This window comes from Anomaloglossus baeobatrachus, assembly GCF_048569485.1.
Source record: "Anomaloglossus baeobatrachus isolate aAnoBae1 chromosome 2 unlocalized genomic scaffold, aAnoBae1.hap1 SUPER_2_unloc_1, whole genome shotgun sequence".
NCBI lineage: Eukaryota > Metazoa > Chordata > Amphibia > Anura > Aromobatidae > Anomaloglossus > Anomaloglossus baeobatrachus.
The window spans coordinates 1,101,899-1,121,709 of record NW_027441779.1 but is presented as its reverse complement, the minus strand read 5'-3'; the positions used below and the strand labels follow the sequence as shown (position 1 = coordinate 1,121,709).

Below are 19,811 nucleotides of genomic sequence, written 5' to 3'. Positions count from 1 at the left end.
TTAATGTATTTATAAAAGATTTTGGGATTTATTTTAATGTCATTGGCGATTTTTGTTTCAGTAGCTAATTTTGCTTGTTTGATTTCTTTTTTACATTTCCTATTGATATCTTTATACTTCTGAAATGCTATTTCTGTATTCTCAGCCTTTAAGATTTTAAATGCCCTTTGTTTTTGTTTTATTATACTTTGTACAGTCTTATTTATCCATAGTGGTTTCTTTTTATTCCTGGACATTTTATTACCAGAGGGTATACGTTTTTTACAGGACTCTAGTAGTATATCCTTAAACTTACCCCATTTATGTTCGGTATCCCCAGTTATTATGACTTTGTCCCAATCTACACATTTAAGCTCTTCCCTTAATTTGTTGAAATCAGCTTTCCTAAAATTCCAGGTTTTAGCATTCCCCCTTTGAAATGTTCTATTGAATATTATGTTGAAGCTTACCATATTATGATCGCTGGTGCCCAAGTGCTCCCGGACCTGTAGATCTGAAATTGTATCCGGACTATTTGACAGGACCAGATCTAGCAAATTATCTCCCCTGGTCGGTTCACCTACCATCTGAGAGAGGAAATGGTCTTGAATAGTAGATAAGAACTTACAGCTTTTAGCAGAACCAGAAGATTCTATGTCCCCCTGAATGTCTGGATAGTTGAAATCCCCCATAATAAGAACCTGATTATTATTATTAGCTGCCTTTTCAATTTGTTCCAGCATTTCACCCTCTATTTGTTCAGGTATGTTAGGAGGCTTATAGCAAACTCCAATTAGCATTTTTCCATTATTCCCCTCCCCATGTACATTTACCCCTACTGACTCTATATTGTTGCTGTTCCCCTCAATGTCATCATACAACACAGGTTTTAGGTTAGATTTAATAAATATACACACCCCACCACCTTTTTGGCCTTTCCTGTCCTTCCTAAATGTACTATAACCCTGTATGTTTGTCACCCAGTCATGGCTTTCATCCAGCCAGGTTTCCGTAATGCCCACCACATCATAATCCATGGTTGACATAAGAGTCTCCAATTCATTCATTTTGTTTGCAAGACTTCTTGCATTTGCCAGTAGACATTTAATCCTATTAACACCTTTATTACTCCTAGCCTCCCTACGTTCCTTGTATGTCCCATCCCCCCCTAATCCTTCATTGACCACTACCGTCTCACTGTCTTTATCTTCTCTAGCTCTCCCCTTATTTGCTCCACTACCCTCCCTCCCCCCCGATCCTAGTTTAAAAGCTCCTCCATCCGTCTGACCATTTTCTCCCCCAGCACAGCTGCACCTTCCCCATTGAGGTGCAGCCCGTCCCTACCGTAGAGCCTGTAGCCGACTGAGAAGTCGGCCCAGTTCTCCATGACCCCGAACCCTTCCTTCCTGCACCAATTTCTAAGCCACATATTTATCTCCCTAAGCTCCCGCTGTCTTTTTAGTGACGCTCGTGGCACCGGTAGTATTTCTGAAAACACCACCTTGGAGGTCCTGGACTTCAGCTTCTCTCCTAGTTCCCTGTAATCATTTTTAAGGACCTTCCACCTGCCTCTAACTTTGTCATTAGTACCAATGTGCTAATAAAAGTGTATATTGCACTGTGATTATTGCATTATCAGCCCTAAGGAGTTAAGTTTAAGTAGAGTGAGCTCAGAAAAGTTTTGAGGTAAATGCACATTATTAAGCAGGGGAGGAGTTAAAAAGCATCGGAAATGATGCATTACTAAGCAGGGGAGGAGTCAGAGAGCACCAGACTTGATGCATTACTAAACAGGAAAAGATGCATTGTTAAGATGGAGAGGAGTCAAAGGGCACTGGAAGTGATGCATTACGCTGCTTTCACACATCCGTTTTTTGCTGAGCGGCACAATACGGCGCTTTGCAGAAAAAAACGCAACCGTTATTTTTTGCCGCCGATTGCGTTTTTTCCCCGGATAGACTTGCATTAGCGCTGTATTGTGCCGGATGGAACGTTGCCTGGCACGTTTTTTTGCGCGGATCCGGCGCGATTTATAATGCAAGCCTATGGACGCCGGATGCGGCGTCCTGCGGCAACAAAAAGCATCCGGCCGCCGGATGCGGTTTTTTTGCACTGCGCATGCTCAGTATCAAGCCGCATCCGTCAAAAAACGGACGGGCCGCATGTAAAAACGTATGCAACGGATCCGTTTTTTCCGCCGCATCCGTTGCATAGGTTTTTGAGCCGGATTGAGCCGCAGTTCAAAAAACGGATGTGTGAAAGCAGCCTTACTAAACAGGAAAAGATGCATTACTAAGCTAAAGATAAGTTAAATAACACAGGTAAAAATGCATAACTAAGCAGGGGAGGAGTGAGAGAGCACAGGTAAAAGTGCATAACTAAGCTGGGGAGGAGTCAAAGGGCACATGAAAAGATGCATTACTAAGCTGCAGAGAAGTTAAAGAACACAGGAAAATATGCATAGGTAAAGATGCATAACTAAGTGTTGGGAGTGAAAGCACAGGTAAAGGGGCATAGCTAAGCAGGGGAGGAGTGACAGAGCACAGGTAAAAGTGCATAACTAAGCAAGGGAGGAGTCAAAGGGCACATGAAAGGATGCATTACTAAGCAAGGGAGGAGTCAAAGGGCACATGAAAGAATGCATTACTAAGCAGGGGAAGAGTCTCAGAGCAGAGGAAAAGGTGCATTACTAAGCAGGGGAGGAGTCAAAGAGAACAGGTAAAAGAATATTACTAAGAGGGGTAGGAGTCAAAGAGAACAGAAAAATATGCATTACTTAGAAGGCAAGAAGTCAGACAGCACAATATAAAAGTGCATTACTATACTGAGGAGTGACAGAACACACATAAAGGTGAATAACTAAGCAAGGAAGGAATCAAAGAGCAGAGGAAAAAGGTGCATTACTAAGAAGGGAAGAAGTCAAAGAGAACAGGAAAATATGCATTGCTTAGCTGGGGAGGAGCCAAAGAGCACAGGAAAAAAATGCATTACTACGAAGGGAAGAAATCAAAGAGCATGAGATAAAGGTGCATTACTAAGCAGGGGGAATTGAAAGTGCACAGGTAAAGGTGCATAACTAAGCAGAGGAGAAGTGAAATAGCACAGATAAAGGTGCATAATTAAGCAGGGGAGGAGTGAAATAGCACAGATAAAGGTGCATAACTAAGCAGGGGAGGAGTGAAATAGCACAGATAAAGGTGCATAATTAAGCAGGGGAGGAGCGACAGAGCACATGTAAAGGTGCATAATTAAGCAGGGGAGGAGTGACAGAGCACATGTAAAGGTGCATAAGTAAGTACGGGAGGAGTGACAGTACAGGAAATGTTGCATAACTAAGCAGAGGAGTGAAAGAGCACAAGTAAAGGTGCATTACAAAGCAGGGGAGAAGTGAAAGAGCACAGATAAAGGTGCATAATGAACCAGGGGAAGAGTGAAAGAGTACAGATAAAGGTGCATAACTAAGCAGGGGAGGAGTGACAGAGCACAGGAAAAGGTGCATAATTAAGCAGGGGAGGAGTGACAGCACAGGAAAAGGTACATAACTAGGCAGGGGAAAAGCGAAAGAGCAGAAGAAAGGATGCATTACTAAGCAGGGGAGGAGTGAAAGAGCACAAGAAAAAGTGCATTACTAAGCAGTGGACAACCTAAAGAGCAAAGGAAAAAGATGCAATACTGAGTAGAGGAGTCATAGAGAACAGTAAAAGATGTATTACTAAGCTGGGGAGGAGTGAAAGAGCAGAAGAAAAGATCCATTACTAAGCAGGGGTGGAGCCAAAGAGCACAGGGGAAAGAACATTAGTAAGCTGGGGAGGAGTCAAAGAGCAGAAGAAAAAGATGCATTACTAAGCTGGAGAGAAGAGCACAAGGGAAAGTTTCAACTATGCATACATCTATTTGGAGATTTAATGGGAGTGAGATTTGTAAAATTTAAAGAGAAAATCCCTGAGAATGTTTTGTCTGTTGGAGATGGTTAACCAAGCAATTGTAGTAAATATATTGTGACATTGTTGGCCTTATCTGTGCAGGCTGATTAATTAGTTACTATTCTTTTGTTACTGTGGACATTAAACAGAATATTTCATCTTCTTAAATGGGTAAAATTACCAAGCACTTGTAAAAACAAGCAACTTTACAATTTACTGATGGGGATTGATGGGTTTCTATGGCTCCTTGGTGTCTGCTAAAGTCCTCTATTCCCGCATTGACAATGGTCCTATAAATACCAGACTGTGCTATTTCAGTATGTAGTATAAGTAATCAGATTGTAGCTCCAAGCCCTTTAATTGGCAACCAAATAAACTAAAAAGTATAAAAAAAGTTAAGAAAATTATAAAAATTTAAATCATACCTTATTTTTTCCATTAAAAATAAAGAAAAATAAAAACATTAAGGCTGTAAAAGTCTGATCTATCAAAATATAAAATTAATGAATGCCATAATGAGAACAAAAATTGAGATACTATTTTTTTGGTCAACAACACAAATGGAATTAGAAGCACTCAAAACACCAAATCTACTCCAAAATGGTATCAGTAAAAGTGTACTTTCAGGTTGTGAAAAACATGCCCTGACACAGCTCCATCGACCGAAAAATGACAACTCTACGGGTCCCAGTAAATGGCGACAAATGTAAAAACTTTTTTAACTAATTTTCAAAACTTTTTATGCCACTTGAATAACAAAAAAAGTTTTAACGTTTGGTATAACCTTATTCATACTAACCTGGAAATAAATGTCTCAAAGTCATCTTTACCACACAACAAATGCCGAAAAAAACAAACTCTATATACAATTTCCCAATATCAATTTTTTTCCTGTTTTCCAACACAATAAATTTAATAGTATCACTCAAAACCACAACTTGTCCCGTAAAAAAAGGCCTCATACGGCTGTGTGGACAAAAAGATAAAAATGTTATGGCGCTTAACTCCCTAACTTTCATAACTTCTTCTCCTTCTCCTCCTTCTTCTCTTCTCCTTCTTTTCCTTCTTTTTTTTCTTGTTTTTCTTCTTTTCCTTCTCTTCTTCTTGTTCTTCTTCTCCTCCTTCTCCTCCATCTCTTCCTTCTCCTGCTTCTTCTTCTCCTTCTCCTCCTTCTTCGTTTTCTTCTCCTTCTCCTCCTTCTTCTCTTCTCCTTCTTTTCCTTCTATTCCTTCTTTTTTTCTTGTTTTTCTTCTTTTCCTTCTCTTCTTCTTGTTCTTCTCCTCCTCCTTCTCCTTCTCTTCCATTTCTTCCGTCTCCTGCTTCTTTTCCTTCTCCTCCTTCTTCTCCTCCTTCTTCTCCTTCTTCTCCTTCTTCTCTTCTCCTTCTTTTCCTTCTATTCCTTCTTTTTTTCTTCTTTTCCTTCTCTTCTTCTTGTTCTTCTTCTCCTCCTCCTTCTCCTTCTCCTCCATCTCTTCCTTCTCCTCCTTCTTCTTTTCCTTCTCCTTCTTCTCCTCCTTCTCTTTCTTCTTCTCTTCTCCTTCTCTTCTCCTTCTTTTCCTTCTATTCCTTCTTTTTTTCTTCTTTTCATTCTCTTCTTGATCTTCTTCTTCTCCTTCTCCTTCTCCTCCATCTCTTCCTTCTCCTCCTTCTTCTTTTCCTTCTCCTTCTCTTCCTTCTCCTCCTCCTTCTCTTTCTTCTTCTCTTCTCCTTCTCTTCTCCTTCTTTTCCTTCTTTTTTTCTTCTTTTATTTCCCTTCTTCTTGTTCTTCTTCTCCTCCTTCTCTTTCTCCTGTCCACATAGCCAAATGAGGGCTTGTGTTTTGCAGGACGAGTTGTATTTTTGAATGACACCTTTATTCTGCCACATATTGCACTGGAAAATAGGAAAAAAAATTCCAAGTGCATTGAAATTGCAAAGAAAAGTACAATTCCACAATAGTTTCTTGGAATTTTAATTTACCATGAGTACCACAATGATGCCAACATCTAACAATATAAACGCATAAAAGTAAAATATGACATAACCTAAAAAAAAAATGAATAAATAAATTCCAGAAACGGAAAAGGTCCACAAAATATAAAACCTAAAAGTTGTGACCCCTGTGAAGATGTAATATAGAATCAACAGTCAGGGGTACACTGAAAAGAAAGGACCCCAAAGAATGAATAGTCAAATACAAAAATATGATTTATTGGTACAAAAAGTGATAAAACAAGTGCACAGTAGTAGCAAGGAAAGATAGAAAAGCCCTTGCTCAGAAACATAACCCACAAGAAATACCTGGATTGGTCACAAGATGGCAGTGACACCTGCTGATAAAGTAAGTGTACATGAGTTAAAGTCCGGCAGTAAACTAAGCTGTCGCGGAGAGAGTAATGAATAACAGTAGAGGGATATCTGTGTCTCCTCATAAACTATTCCCCCCCCCAGGAAAGGGCAGCTAGAACGGCCAAAGACACAATACCTTGCAACATGTTGAGAGCAGGGAAAAATCAGGCAGACCAGGCGTGGGGCGGGGCCTCGACGCGTGTTTCACTGGACGGCTTCATCAGGAGGCGATATAAATCATGATATAGAGCAAAAAGAGTATAAATGAGTAAATCATGGCAATAATAATAAAAAAAAAATCACATTTTATTTAACTCCTTCACCACCCGGCATTTTCTCAGTTTTTGTTTTTGTTTTTTCCTCCCCTCCTTCCAAGAACCATCATTTTTTTATCTTTAGGCTCGTTTTTTTGTGGGACGAGTTGTACTTTTGAATGACACCATTCATTTTGCCCCATATTGTATTGTGTAACTCTTCCTGAATCAGGAGCGGCTGACTCCAGCATAGCCCCTCATCAAGACTGGTGTGAACAATGTTGGCCTTGATAAATCGGGCTGAGTCTTTTAGCCCTGAAGAGGTATTTCTGAAAGAAGAGTATGTCATGTAGTGGCTGGTAGGTAGGCACGCACAATTAGGCCAATTTTTGCACCAAGTGCCTCAAATGTAGAAATATAGTCCATATAGCAGGAATGCATTTTAAAATCCATATATTCAGTGTTTGCATACATCTTGGTGCATACAGAGTGCTGCTGTATTCTTTGGTTTCTACTATAGTCAAGTCAATAGGTTGCGCTTTAATGGAGGTTTACTATGTTGACAAGGCTGTTGTATCTCTTAACTAGGCTATGTTGTGGGTTACATGTAGAGATTTTCCCCCCTAGTAACAATTCTTGATGAGACCCATAAATACTGTAAGTAATCTGATGGAGCACATCACAATTTTTACTCTTATTAGGCTGTATGAAATTGTAAAGTAAAAAATGTAAGCTAAAAAAATATGAAGGTACAGTACTGTCTGATATATATCTAATGTATATGTTTAGCTTTAGAGATCCAACTTAAAAGGGTCTTCTCAGTTTCTCAAATTGCTTTAATTAGTTAACAACATGAAAAATAAGCAAGTTTGCAATTGACTTGCTTTTTTATCTACTGTCATTCTGCAATGACATCTTTTATCTTTTATAGTGTACAGCTCGTTTCCATAGAGCTTGGTCTCCAGTCTCTGGCCTCCAGTGCACAGGAGCCACATTCCAGAAGAGGGAGAAACCAATAATGTGTACCTGTAAATTACACTTAATATAAAGGGGAAATGCAGGTGCACATACAGTTAGGTCCAGAAATATTTGGACAGTGACACAATTTTCGCGAGTTGGGCTCTGCATGCCACCACATTGGATTTGAAATGAAATCTCTACAACAGAATTCAAGTGCAGATTGTAACGTTTAATTTGAAGGTTTGAACAAAAATATCTGATAGAAATTGTAGGAATTGTCACATTTCTTTACAAACACTCCACATTTTAGGAGGTCAAAAGTAATTGGACAAATAAACCAAACCCAAACAAAATATTTTTATTTTCAATATTTTGTTGCGAATCCTTTGGAGGCAATCACTGCCTTAAGTCTGGAACCCATGGACATCACCATAACGCTGGGTTTCCTCCTTCTTAATGCTTTGCCAGGCCTTTACAGCCGCAGCCTTCAGGTCTTGCTTGTTTGTGGGTCTTTCTGTCTTAAGTCTGGATTTGAGCAAGTGAAATGCATGCTCAATTGGGTTAAGATCTGGTGATTAACTTGGCCATTGCAGAATGTTCCACTTTTTTGCACTCATGAACTCCTGGGTAGCTTTGGCTGTATGCTTGGGGTCATTGTCCATCTGTACTATGAAGCGCCGTCCGATCAACTTTGCGTCATTTGGCTGAATCTGGGCTGAAAGTATATCCCGGTACACTTCAGAATTCATCCGGCTACTCTTGTCTGCTGTTATGTCATCAATAAACACAAGTGACCCAGTGCCATTGAAAGCCATGCATGCCCATGCCATCACGTTGCCTCCACCATGTTTTACAGAGGATGTGGTGTGCCTTGGATCATGTGCCGTTCCCTTTCTTCTCCAAACTTTTTTCTTCCCATCATTCTGGTACAGGTTGATCTTTGTCTCATCTGTCCATAGAATACTTTTCCAGAACTGAGCTGGCTTCATGAGGTGTTTTTCAGCAAATTTAACTCTGGCCTGTCTATTTTTGCAATTGATGAATGGTTTGCATCTAGATGTGAACCCTTTGTATTTACTTTCATGGAGTCTTCTCTTTACTGTTGACTTAGAGACAGATACACCTACTTCACTGAGAGTGTTCTGGACTTCAGTTGATGTTGTGAACGGGTTCTTCTTCACCAAAGAAAGTATGCGGTGATCATCCACCACTGTTGTCATCCGTGGACGCCCAGGCCTTTTTGAGTTCCCAAGCTCACCAGTCAATTCCTTTTTTCTCAGAATGTACCCGACTGTTGATTTTGCTACTCCAAGCATGTCTGCTATCTCTCTGATGGATGTTTTCTTTTTTTTCAGCCTCAGGATGTTCTGCTTCACCTCAATTGAGAGTTCCTTAGACCGCATGTTGTCTGGTCACAGCAACAGCTTCCAAATGCAAAACCACACACCTGTAATCAACGCCAGACCTTTTAACTACTTCATTGATTACAGGTTAACGAGGGAGACGCCTTCAGAGTTAATTGCAGCCCTTAGAGTCCCTTGTCCAATTACTTTTGGTCCCTTGAAAAAAAGGAGGCTATGCATTACAGAGCTATGATTCCTAAACCCTTTCTCCGATTTGGATGTGAAAACTCTCATATTGCAGCTGGGAGTGTGCACTTTCAGCCCATATTATATATATAATTGTATTTCTGAACATGTTTTTGTAAACAGCTAAAATAACAAAACTTGTGTCACTGTCCAAATATTTCTGGACCTAACTGTATGCAAATCCGATCTAGCCATCAACAAAACTTAGAAGAAAAGCTTAATGCACAGGTACTTTACAGCATGTGAGCAATATCAACACATGTAAAAAAAAATAGGATACTTGGGTAACACCCTTTTAATCAAAAGGAAGTCAAATTCATCCCATCGCAATAAGGTGTCCCCAATCAGGGTGGTTCCTAACTCTAGTGACTCAATTCGCTTTGTGCCAACGAGGCCTCAAAATAGATGGGGGCAGGAGAGGAACAATGCCGGACTGTTTTGGGACCTGTCTGTGGAAGGGTGAATATATTATGGAGCACGCTCAGGGTAGGGCGAGGGGACATCTCTAAATGTACTAAGTACAAAAAGCTAATTTGACATCTTTTTTATCAAAAGGGGTGTTAACTAAGAACCCTATGTTTTTTAGATGTGTTACTATTGTCCACATCCTGCAGTGTGTCTGCAAGTTAAGGTTCATTCTAGGTTTAATTCCAGAAGAGGGTTTAAAGGCCCCGTTACACGCAACGACGTATCTAACGATATATCGCCGGGGTCACGGATTCCGTGACGCACATCCGGCATCGTTAGCGACGTCATTGTGTGTGACACCAACGAACGGCCGTTAACGATGGAAAATACTCACCAAATCGTCCATCGTTGACACGTCGTTCATTTTCAAAAAATCGTTGGTTGTTGGGGACGTAGGTTGTTCGTTGTTCCCGAGGCAGCACACATCGCTATGTGTGACACCTCGGGAACGACGAACTACAGTTTACCTGTGTCTTCAACGAGCACTGAGGTGGGAGTGACGGAGATGCGGCTGCTCTCCTCCCCTCCGCTTCTATTGGCGGCCCGCTCTGTGACTTCGCTGTGACGCCAAACGAACCTCCCCCTTTCAGGGGAGGTTGTTCACCGCCCACAGCGATGTCGTTAGGGAGGGATGTACATGTGACACGGACAAGTGAGATTGTGCGCTACGGGCAGCGATTTGCCTCTGACGCACAAACGACGGGGGCGGGTGCCATCGCTAGCCTTTCACCAGCCCATTTATCTTTATACAGCAGTTAGTTGCTCACCTCTTCCCACTATCCCCTCCCTCTCTCTTCCTCTCAACTTCTGAAAAGATGCAGTTATAAATCACCAGCTGAACAGCTTTCTGAGCAAGTCTTCTTATCACGGATCTAAGGATCTCTGCTCTCACTGTCCTGGCTGCTTGTTCAAATGCCTTGTAATATCTATGTATAGATATTTATACATATCCATATCTATACATTTATAGCAGTGCACTCACCTCACAACAAACTACTGATAGCTTAATGCGTTATAGCAAAACTTGATTGATTGCTCTCAGTGAGAGAAACAAAATTATGATCTTGTAGTTCTGATACTTTTTAATGGCTATCTGAAATAAAATAAATTATGTTACAAAGCAAGCTTTCGAGACATCTCAGATCCCTTCATCAGGCATGGTATAACAAAATATCTGAAGAAACACAAATATATACACAAACAGAGCAGAGGCATGTGATAATGGACATTCAAATAAACAAACACTAAGCTTAGAGAGTGAATTAGCTTTGAATAGCGGTGTGAAAGTTTTATTGTCCCAATATCCATGTAGGATCAAAGGTGTGGTGGCCTTGAATCTTTTTTCTTGAATGTCCTGATGAAGGAGACTGAGTTCTCTGAAACGCGTCGACCTGAATAAAAGAAATTTGAAATAATCAACATCTGTACTTCCTGGTGACAGCGCGGCATACACCTGGTTTCTCTACCCTGACGCTTAGGGAATTTACAGTGCAAGCCCCAATGGGGACGGTCATGATGGCTGAAAAACGCGGTGGAATATGAGAGTACTAGATAAGCAAGAGTATTAAATAAAAAAAAACCTCCAATGTAGAAATGATAGTATTTTACTGCACATTTTGAATGGTAACTGTTAAATAAACTGATTCAACCGATGGGCCTGCAATGACTACCTAAATGACTAAGTACTTTATTTGCATTGTGAGCCCCAATGGGTACAGTAATGATGTTTGTAAAGTGGAAATTAATGGCGCTATATAAGTGAGTAAAATAAATACATGAAATGTGGGTGCCACAACATGGACACACATCTGTCTTGAGTTCTTGCAAGTGTCTTCTAAGCTACCGTAATATAAAGGGATATTCCCATCTCAAAGATTTCATCCCATTATTTAGTAAGTATAATAATATTTCTATTAGCTAATACCCTCAATAAGGCCTAGCACACACGGCAAGTAATATGGAGTGAGTGGAATGCGATAAAAAAAATTGCATTCCACTCGGAAAAAAATAACTCTACGGGGCAGCTGCCATGAGCGATTAGTTTCTCAGCCCTAATTGGACCAAGAAAATAGTCGTAACATGCTGCAAGTGTAATGCGAGCCTGTTTCACTTTCACCGATTCAAGTCTATGGGGCGAGAGAAACCGGTGTAACGCAAGCGCAGTGTGATTCTCGCATCAGCCGCCAATGGAGGAGAGAGGGAGATAAGCACCGGCCCTACCCCCCGCAGCTGTGGTCTGATCGCACAATAATCCCCATGTGGCCTCAGCCTTAGAAATATAATAATGTTGTTCTCATAAGCTAAAGGCCGCTTTACACGCAACGACATCGCTAACGAGATGTCGTTGGGGTCACAGAATTCGTGACGCACATCCGGCCTCGTTAGCAACGTTGTTGCGTGTGAAACGGACGAACGACCATTAACGATCAAAATTACTTACCTTATCGTTGATCGTTGACGCGTCGTTCCATTCCCGATTATCGTTGCTGTTGCAGGACGCAGGTTGTTTGCCGTTCCTGCGGCAGCACACATCGCTACTTGTGACACCGCAGGAACGTGGAACAACCTCGTACCTGCGGCCGCCCGCAATGAGGAAGGAAGGAGGTGGGCGGGATGTTCGTCCCGCTCATCTCCGCCCCTATGCTTCTAATGGGCGGCCGCTTAGTGACGCCGAACAAACCACCCCCTTAGAAAGGAGGCGGTTCGCCGGCCACAGCGACGTCACTAGGCAGGTAAGTATGTGTGACGGGTGTTAGCGATGTTGTGTGCCACGGGCAGCGATTTGCCCATGACGCACAACCGACGGGGGCGGGTACGCTCGCTAGTGATATCGATAGCCATATCGCAGCAGCGTGTAAAGTGCCCTTAAGTCATTTAGCTTTGAAATCTTTGAGCTGGGAACACCCCTTTAAGGCTGCGGTCACATCCTATAAGCATCCGTTAGAATGGACCCAGCAGCATTCCATTGGCAAAAACGTTGTGCAAACATAACTTTTTGTGCGTTTTGAAAAACAATTATTTTTGCAGGATCCATTTTTTGGAACATGGGAGTCTATGGAAAACGGATCCGTTAACTGACTGCTATTTATCTTCCATTTGAAACTGGTCCAGTAAGAAAAAAACATATCCTTTACAAATGCAAGAAAAAGGGATTACAAATTAGCAATCAGTTAAGGGAAATCTGTCAGCAGGTTTTTGCTACCTCATCTAAGAGCATTAGATTCTTTGGCCTGGGCAGGTTAAAACTGTTGCCCTCTTGTTGCTATAAGTGTTCATCTGAGAGCACCATGATGAAGGCAAGAGATCCTGAGTTCAACGATGTATCACTTAGATTACTGTATTCAGCTATTCTGACACAGTGAAAGATTTTAGATTTTATATGTGGCAGTGCTGGGAGAGCTGCCCCCGTCCACACCAGGCTTTGAGTGTACATTTTCATAGACAGAAGCTTCTAATCACAGAAGTCGGACTAGCGCTCATGTGCTGCGGAGATCCACTAATAATAGAGATAAGAGGCTTATACTAAAGGTGGCTTTACACACTGCAACATCGCAAACGACATCGCTGTAACGTCACCAGTTTTGTGACGTAATTCCGACCTCCCCAGCGACATTGCAGTGTGTGAAACACATCAGCGACCTGGCCCCTGCTGTGAAGTTGCTGATCGCTACAAATCGTTCAGGACCATTCTTTGGTCCTTTGTTTCCCGCTGTGCAGCAAACTCTCAGTGTGTAAAGGGGACTTAAAACACTGGAAACGAGTGATGTGTCACAATATCTGTCAATCACTATTCTCTGTCAGTCGGTCTCTCCCTCTCGGTCTCTATTCTCTCTCTGTCGGTCCGTCACTATCTCTGTCCCTCTCTCACAGTCTGTCGGTCATTTTCCCCTCCTCTCTCATACTCACCGATCCCCGATCCCCGGCGCGGCGCTGCACGGCGTTCACACTGCTCCGGCGGCTTTTACTATTTTGACAAAGCCGGCCGCTCATTAAACAATTTCGTATTCCCTACTTTACCCGCCCACAGGCGCCTTTGATTGGTTGCAGTGAGACACGCCCCCACGCTGAGTGACAGGTGTTTCACTGCACCCAATCACAGCAGCCGGTGGGCGGGTCTATACTGTGCAGTGAAATAAATAATTAAAAAATTTAAAAAATGGCGTGCGGTCCCCCCAATTTTAATACCAGCCAGATAAAGCCATACGGCTGAAGGCTGTTATTCTCAGGATGGGGAGCTTCACGTTATGGGGAGCCCCCCAGCCTAACAATATCAGTCAGCAGCCGCCCAGAATTGCCGCATACATTATATGCGACAGTTCTGGGACTGTACCCGGCTCTTCCCGATTTGCCCTGGTGTGTTGGCAAATCGGGGTAATAAGGAGTTATTGGCAGCCCATAGCTGCCAATAAGTCCTACATTAATCATGTCAGGCGTCTCACCGAGATATCTTCCTTGATTAATCTGTAAATTACAGTAAATAAACACACACACCCGAAAAAATCATTTATTAGAAATAAAAAACACAAACAAATTCCCTCATCACCAATTTAATCAGCCCCAAAAAGCCCTCCATGTCCGGCGTAATCCACAGACCTCCAGCGTCGCTTCCAGCTCAGCTGCATGGAGGTGACCGGAGCTGCAGCAGACACCGCCGCTCCGGTTCGCTCCACGCAGCAACTGAGGTGAGTAGCGTGATCAGCTGAGCTGTCACTGAGGTTACCCGCGGCCACCGCTGCATCCACCGCTGGATCCAGTGACAGCGGGTAACCTCAGTGACAGCTCAGCCGATCGCACGGCTGTCTTCATTAGCTGCGTGGAGGTGACAGGAGCGGCGCTGTCTTCTGCTGCTCCTGTCACCTGCATGCAGCAGAGCTGGAAGCGACGCTGGAGGTCCGTGGATAACGCCGGACATGGAGGGCTTTTTGGGGCTGATTAAATTGGTGATGAGGGAATTTGTTCGTGCTTTTTATTTCTAATAAATGATTTTTTCAGTTGTGTGTGTTTATTTACTGTAATTTACAGATTAATCATGGAAGGTATCTCGGGGAGACGCCTGACATGATTAATCTAGGACTTATTGGCAGCTATGGGCTGCCAATAACACCTTATTACCCCGATTTGCCAACACACCAGGGCAAATCGGGAAGAGCCGGGTACAGTCCCAGAACTGTCGCATATAACGTATGCGGCAATTCTGGCGGCTGCTGACTGATATTGTTAGGCTGGGGGGCTCCCCATAATGTGGAGCTCCCCATCCTGAGAATACCAGCCTTCAACCGTATGGTTTTATCTGGCTGGTATTAAAATTGGGGGGACCGCACGCCGTTTTTTAAATTATTTAATTATTTATTTCACTGCACAGTATAGACCCGCCCACCGGCTGCTGTGATTGGGTGCAGTGAGACACCTGTCACTCAGCGTGGGGGCGTGTCTCACTGCAACCAATCATAGGTGCCTGTGGGCGGGGAAAGTAGGGAATACGAAATTGTTTAATGAGCGGCCGGCTTTTTCAAAATAGTAAAAGCCGCCGCAGCAGTGTGAATGCCGTGCAGCGCCGCGCCGGGGATCGGGGATCGGTGAGTATGAGAGAGGAGGGGAAAATGACCGACAGACTGTGAGAGAGGGACAGAGATAGTGACGGACCAACAGAGAGAGAATAGAGACCGAGAGGGAGAGACCGACTGACAGAGAATAGTGATTGACAGATATTGTGACACATCACTCGTTTCCAGTGTTTGACTAGCTAGGTCGTTCTGCAGGTCCGGATCGCTGTTGCGTCGTTGGCCAGGTTTGCCTGTTTGACAGCTCACCAGAGACTCACCAGAGACTTTGTAGTGATCCCGGCCAGGTTGGGATCGCTGGTGGGATCGCTGAAAGTCTCAGTGTGTAAAGGGGCCTTAACTTTGCAAATAAACAAAAAAGGACTGTGAAATAACAGATGCAGGGCTGAATGTTCTATTTTAACTCTTGCAGCATGCTGTCTTCAGATTTCATTGCAGAAACCTGCTGGCGGAGTCCCTTTAATGGATCCGTTTTCCTCCAATGTTAAAAAAACGGATTCTGCAATAATCAATCAACTCAAAATTGTGCAAAAAAGTTGAGTTTGCACAACTTTTTTGCCAACCGATCTGTGCTAACGGATGATTACTAGATGTGTGAATTCAGCCTAAATTAAGAGACCTGTGCATGCACATCTAGCTTTTTATATGTAACTGCACAGAACAGAGCCGCATTCTCAAGATAGATATTCGGTTCCTCCTTCTAATGCCATAAATTTCCTAGCCGGGAAAGCTCCTTTAAATCAGTAATGTTTACGACGTCCTGAGTACTCCGATAAAATAATTACATGAGCACTTAAAGGGAACCTGTCACCAGGTTTTCTCATTATAAACTAAAGCCACTACTGTGATATGCTTTATTATTGCAGTTTATCGACCTGTATTTAAGACGTGAACTCAACCTCCATATGTCAAAATATACCTTGTATACTTCTGACATGCGGCACAGTCCGGCCCAATGGGCATGTTTTTTCTTTGGCGCTTCATCTATATGCAGAATCGTCCCTTCGGTTGATTGATGAGGATGATGGGTCCAACGTCATCAACGGACCTGCACGAATCTTGCATCTGCACAGTTGAAATGCAGTCGTACTTTGCTCTGGCCTACTAAAGGCGGAGCAAAGTCCTGTACTGTGCTTTATACGACTTTGCCTTTAGCGGGGCATAGCATAGAGTACCATTGTGATCCTCACGTCAACAGTGCAGGTACAAGATTTACGGCGATGTGGGGATGACGTAAGACACGTCATCCACATCAATTAAGCCATAGAGAAGACATTGAGAAAAGGGTAAAACATGCCCATCAGACTGGACCACACCATATACCACAAGTACAGTATATTTGGTATTTTTCCGCATATGCGAGAGAACTTCAGGGCTTAGATACAGGTCGATGGACAGCAATAATAGAGCAAATAAAGATTGTGGCTTTAGTTTATCATAAGAAAACCTGGTTCCTTTTAACAATGTACCAAGAATTTTCCACAATAGACAATAAACATTTAGAAATGATACTAATATTGTCTATATATATTTTATTACAGGGCTGAAATTTGAAGAGTTGCAAGAAAGATTTGGCGAAGAGTTCTTTAGCCTTTGCTTTGAGGAAAATGAGAGAGTTCTCAGAGCGGTCGGAGGAACACTACTTGACTTCTTCAATGGTTTTGATGCTTTGTTGGAGCATATTAGGACTTCAATTGGAAGACAGGTGACTGTTGAATCCCCCTCTTTCCTATGCAAAGAGCTTGCCGATGGGACCCTCATCCTCAGTTGCTTCCATCTCCATCACATCGTAGGGTTTGCCATGCTTGGTATGATAAAAGCAGCGGGAAAGAAGATCTATCAACTCAAAGTTGACGTTGAACAAGTCAATAATGTCAACGAGAAGCTGTTTCCTGAAATTATAAGTCCGGGTAATTGTAAAACTCTTATCTTTAAAATTAAAGAATGTGATAATGCAAACATCACAAAAACACCTCCAGCAAGATCGTCCCAAGTTCCTTCAGACTTGAGGATAAGTATTAGCACATTCTGTAGAGCTTTTCCCTTCCACTTGATGTTTGACCCTAACATGGTGATACTTCAGCTTGGAGAAGGACTGAGGAAACTTATTAAATGTGAAGTCCATAAAACCATGAAATTTCATGATAGTTTTGAAATTGTTTCTCCAAAAATCATCTGCACTTTTGAGCAAGTCCTGTTGAGACTGTCCACCCCCTTTGTAATACGGAACGTTCCAGATACATCTGGACTCGAGAACGAGGAAAAGGTAACATTCTTCAGATGTTTAATTATCCAATTCATGGCATGTCCATATGGTCTCATGGACATGCAGTGGCAAAGTTGACCTTGCCATTTTGTCATTTCAGGTGAGAGTTAAAGGGAGTCTGTCAGCAGGTTTATGCTACCTCATCTGAAAGAAGCATGGTGTAGGCCAAGAGATCCTGGATCCAACTATGTATCACTTAATTACTGGGTGCAGTCGTTCTGACACAATCAACATTTTTAGATTTAGCCATGTAGCAGAGCTGAGAGGGCTGTCCCCACTCTTACCAGGCTCTCTATAATGATTGTATATTGACAGTGAGGTGTCAATCAGAGGAGGGGACGTGGCCGGACTGCCATACTCGTGTCCTTGTAGTCCGAGCAATGAGACGTTATTCTGCTTAAACAAACATAGCAAATAAACAACAGATTGGACCTTGACAAGACAGGCATCTCTGAATTATATGTGTTAACCCTTACAGCATGCTGTCTTCAGCTTACATAGAAAAAACCTGCTGACAGATTCCCTTTAAAAAGTGTTTCCAGGGTTGTTTTGTATTTTAGTTTCAAATAGTTTTCAAGATATCTGCTCTGTCAATTAATTGGGAACATAGTTGATTAATTTAAGAGGTATCGAAAGCTCTGAAATGAGACATGAACATTGACAGGGCAGTAACTATGGGTTAGCAGAGAAAGAGGTTGCCCTTGGTTTTAAAGAGCCAAAATTCCCTTCTGTCACCAGAACATAGGTTGTGATGTGAATTACAGTCTTTCCATGGTTCTGGTAGCGTGTTGTGATATTAATTTGTTTCTGGAGGTAATTAACCAAGTTCAAAAAAAGGTAATGACGGACGACATCTGTAACTGGGTGTGTCATGGCTTCTGGTCAGCTTAAAGCTTACCATTCCCAATGCATGGTAACTCCGGAGCACTATATGTACTGTTTAATAATTTTAAGATCATCTCTATAATGCTATGTTCATGTAACGTGGCACGGGGCAGTAACCATGTGCGAGGTACTCACTTTCCACATCCCGGTACGCAACAGAAAAATAGGGATTCTTGGGGTCCTGGATGTGTATGGTGGTATTTCAGTTTAGCAGACCTCAATATTCACTTCTGCCATGCTTTGCGCGGCGCCGGTTCCCTTGCAACCCAAGATGAGGAAACCACACCAGCTCGTGAAAACAAAGTTTCTTTTACTAACAACAACACTAATGTACACGAACTAACATGAAATGAACTTTCCATTGTCTTCTTTACAGTACAACGGCATATTTTCAGTGCTCATGAACACCAACACAGTTCTTACAATAAAAAGAACAGCTTGGCAATAGGGGTGACTGCATAATTTAGGAATCTATGTAAGGAAGCTCTTGCTAGCTACCACCTTACTAGTTTTGCTACCAGTCTGGCCGAATCTACCTTTTCTGTCCTCCAGGACAGTGATGTTGTGTTGTCAGTCTTACAGTGCCATTACTCACCTGCTTCAGGAAACTGCTGCCCCTGTAGGTCCTTTGCTGTAACTTGCTCCCTTGTACTTGCCACACATACACCCAATGTTGCTCTTTTTGCAATGATGGTATCCTACTTCTTCATAGCTCATCAGCCAACTCTCTGACTATAGACCAGGAACTGACTCACCCTGGTCTCTAACACTCCTCCCCACTCCCCGACTGACTAGGTATTAACCCTCACAAGCTGGAAAAGGTTAAACCCAAGCTGCCGTTGAAAGGATTAACCAGTTGTAATAACTTGATTGTGATTTAACTTGCTCCCTTGCACTTACCACACACACACACCCTCTTTGCAGTGATGTTATCCTACTTCTTCATAGCTCACCAGCCAACTCTCTAACTGACTGTAGCACAGGAACAAACTTACCCTGGTCCCTAACACTCCTCCCCACTCGCTGACTAGGTATTAACCTCCCCAAGTTGGAGAAGAAAGGGTTAAACCCAAGCTGTCGTTGAAAGGATGAACCTGTCGTAATAACTTGATTGTAATTTATTTGTACGTGTTTCGGAGATGGAGTATCTCCTTCAGAAAAATCAAAGGTATTAACCCTGTATTTTCAAACAAAAGTCGATATAAGAGTAAAAAGGAAGACATTGACCTCTTATTGTTAGTACTGCAGCCCACATGAAAATTAACACTTGTTACCACAGGAAAACATTACCGAAATACAAGCATTACACAAATAGTTTTCTTCAGAGGGGGACCATGACAGCCTGTCTACCTCTTTACATTCACATAGCATTTGGCACTATATCAAATGGCTTCATCTGGGCTTACATTTGAACCCCTACAAAATAGGATTTGGGCTTATGTGCTGACAGGTCCATAGACTATAATGATATAGATGGAATCACGGTGTGCTTTGTAGTGGATCATTTTAGGCCGTATATGGCTGATTGAGATGGGCAGCAAATAGTAGGCTAGTTCACATGGAGCCACTGAATGTAGGGGTATACACAATGCCAATAC

At 42.5% G+C, this 19,811-nt stretch overlaps 1 protein-coding gene across 1 annotated transcript in view; it reads left to right on the top strand.

The window, feature by feature from the left end:
• GUCY1A2 (guanylate cyclase 1 soluble subunit alpha 2) overlaps window positions 1-19,811 on the top strand; it is a 348,066-nt gene that overhangs the window by 161,312 nt on the left and 166,943 nt on the right. The window contains exon 4 of the mRNA XM_075331311.1: window positions 16,604-17,328. Within this exon, the coding sequence (XP_075187426.1) occupies window positions 16,604-17,328 (725 nt within the window). The remainder of the gene's footprint in view (window positions 1-16,603; window positions 17,329-19,811) is intronic.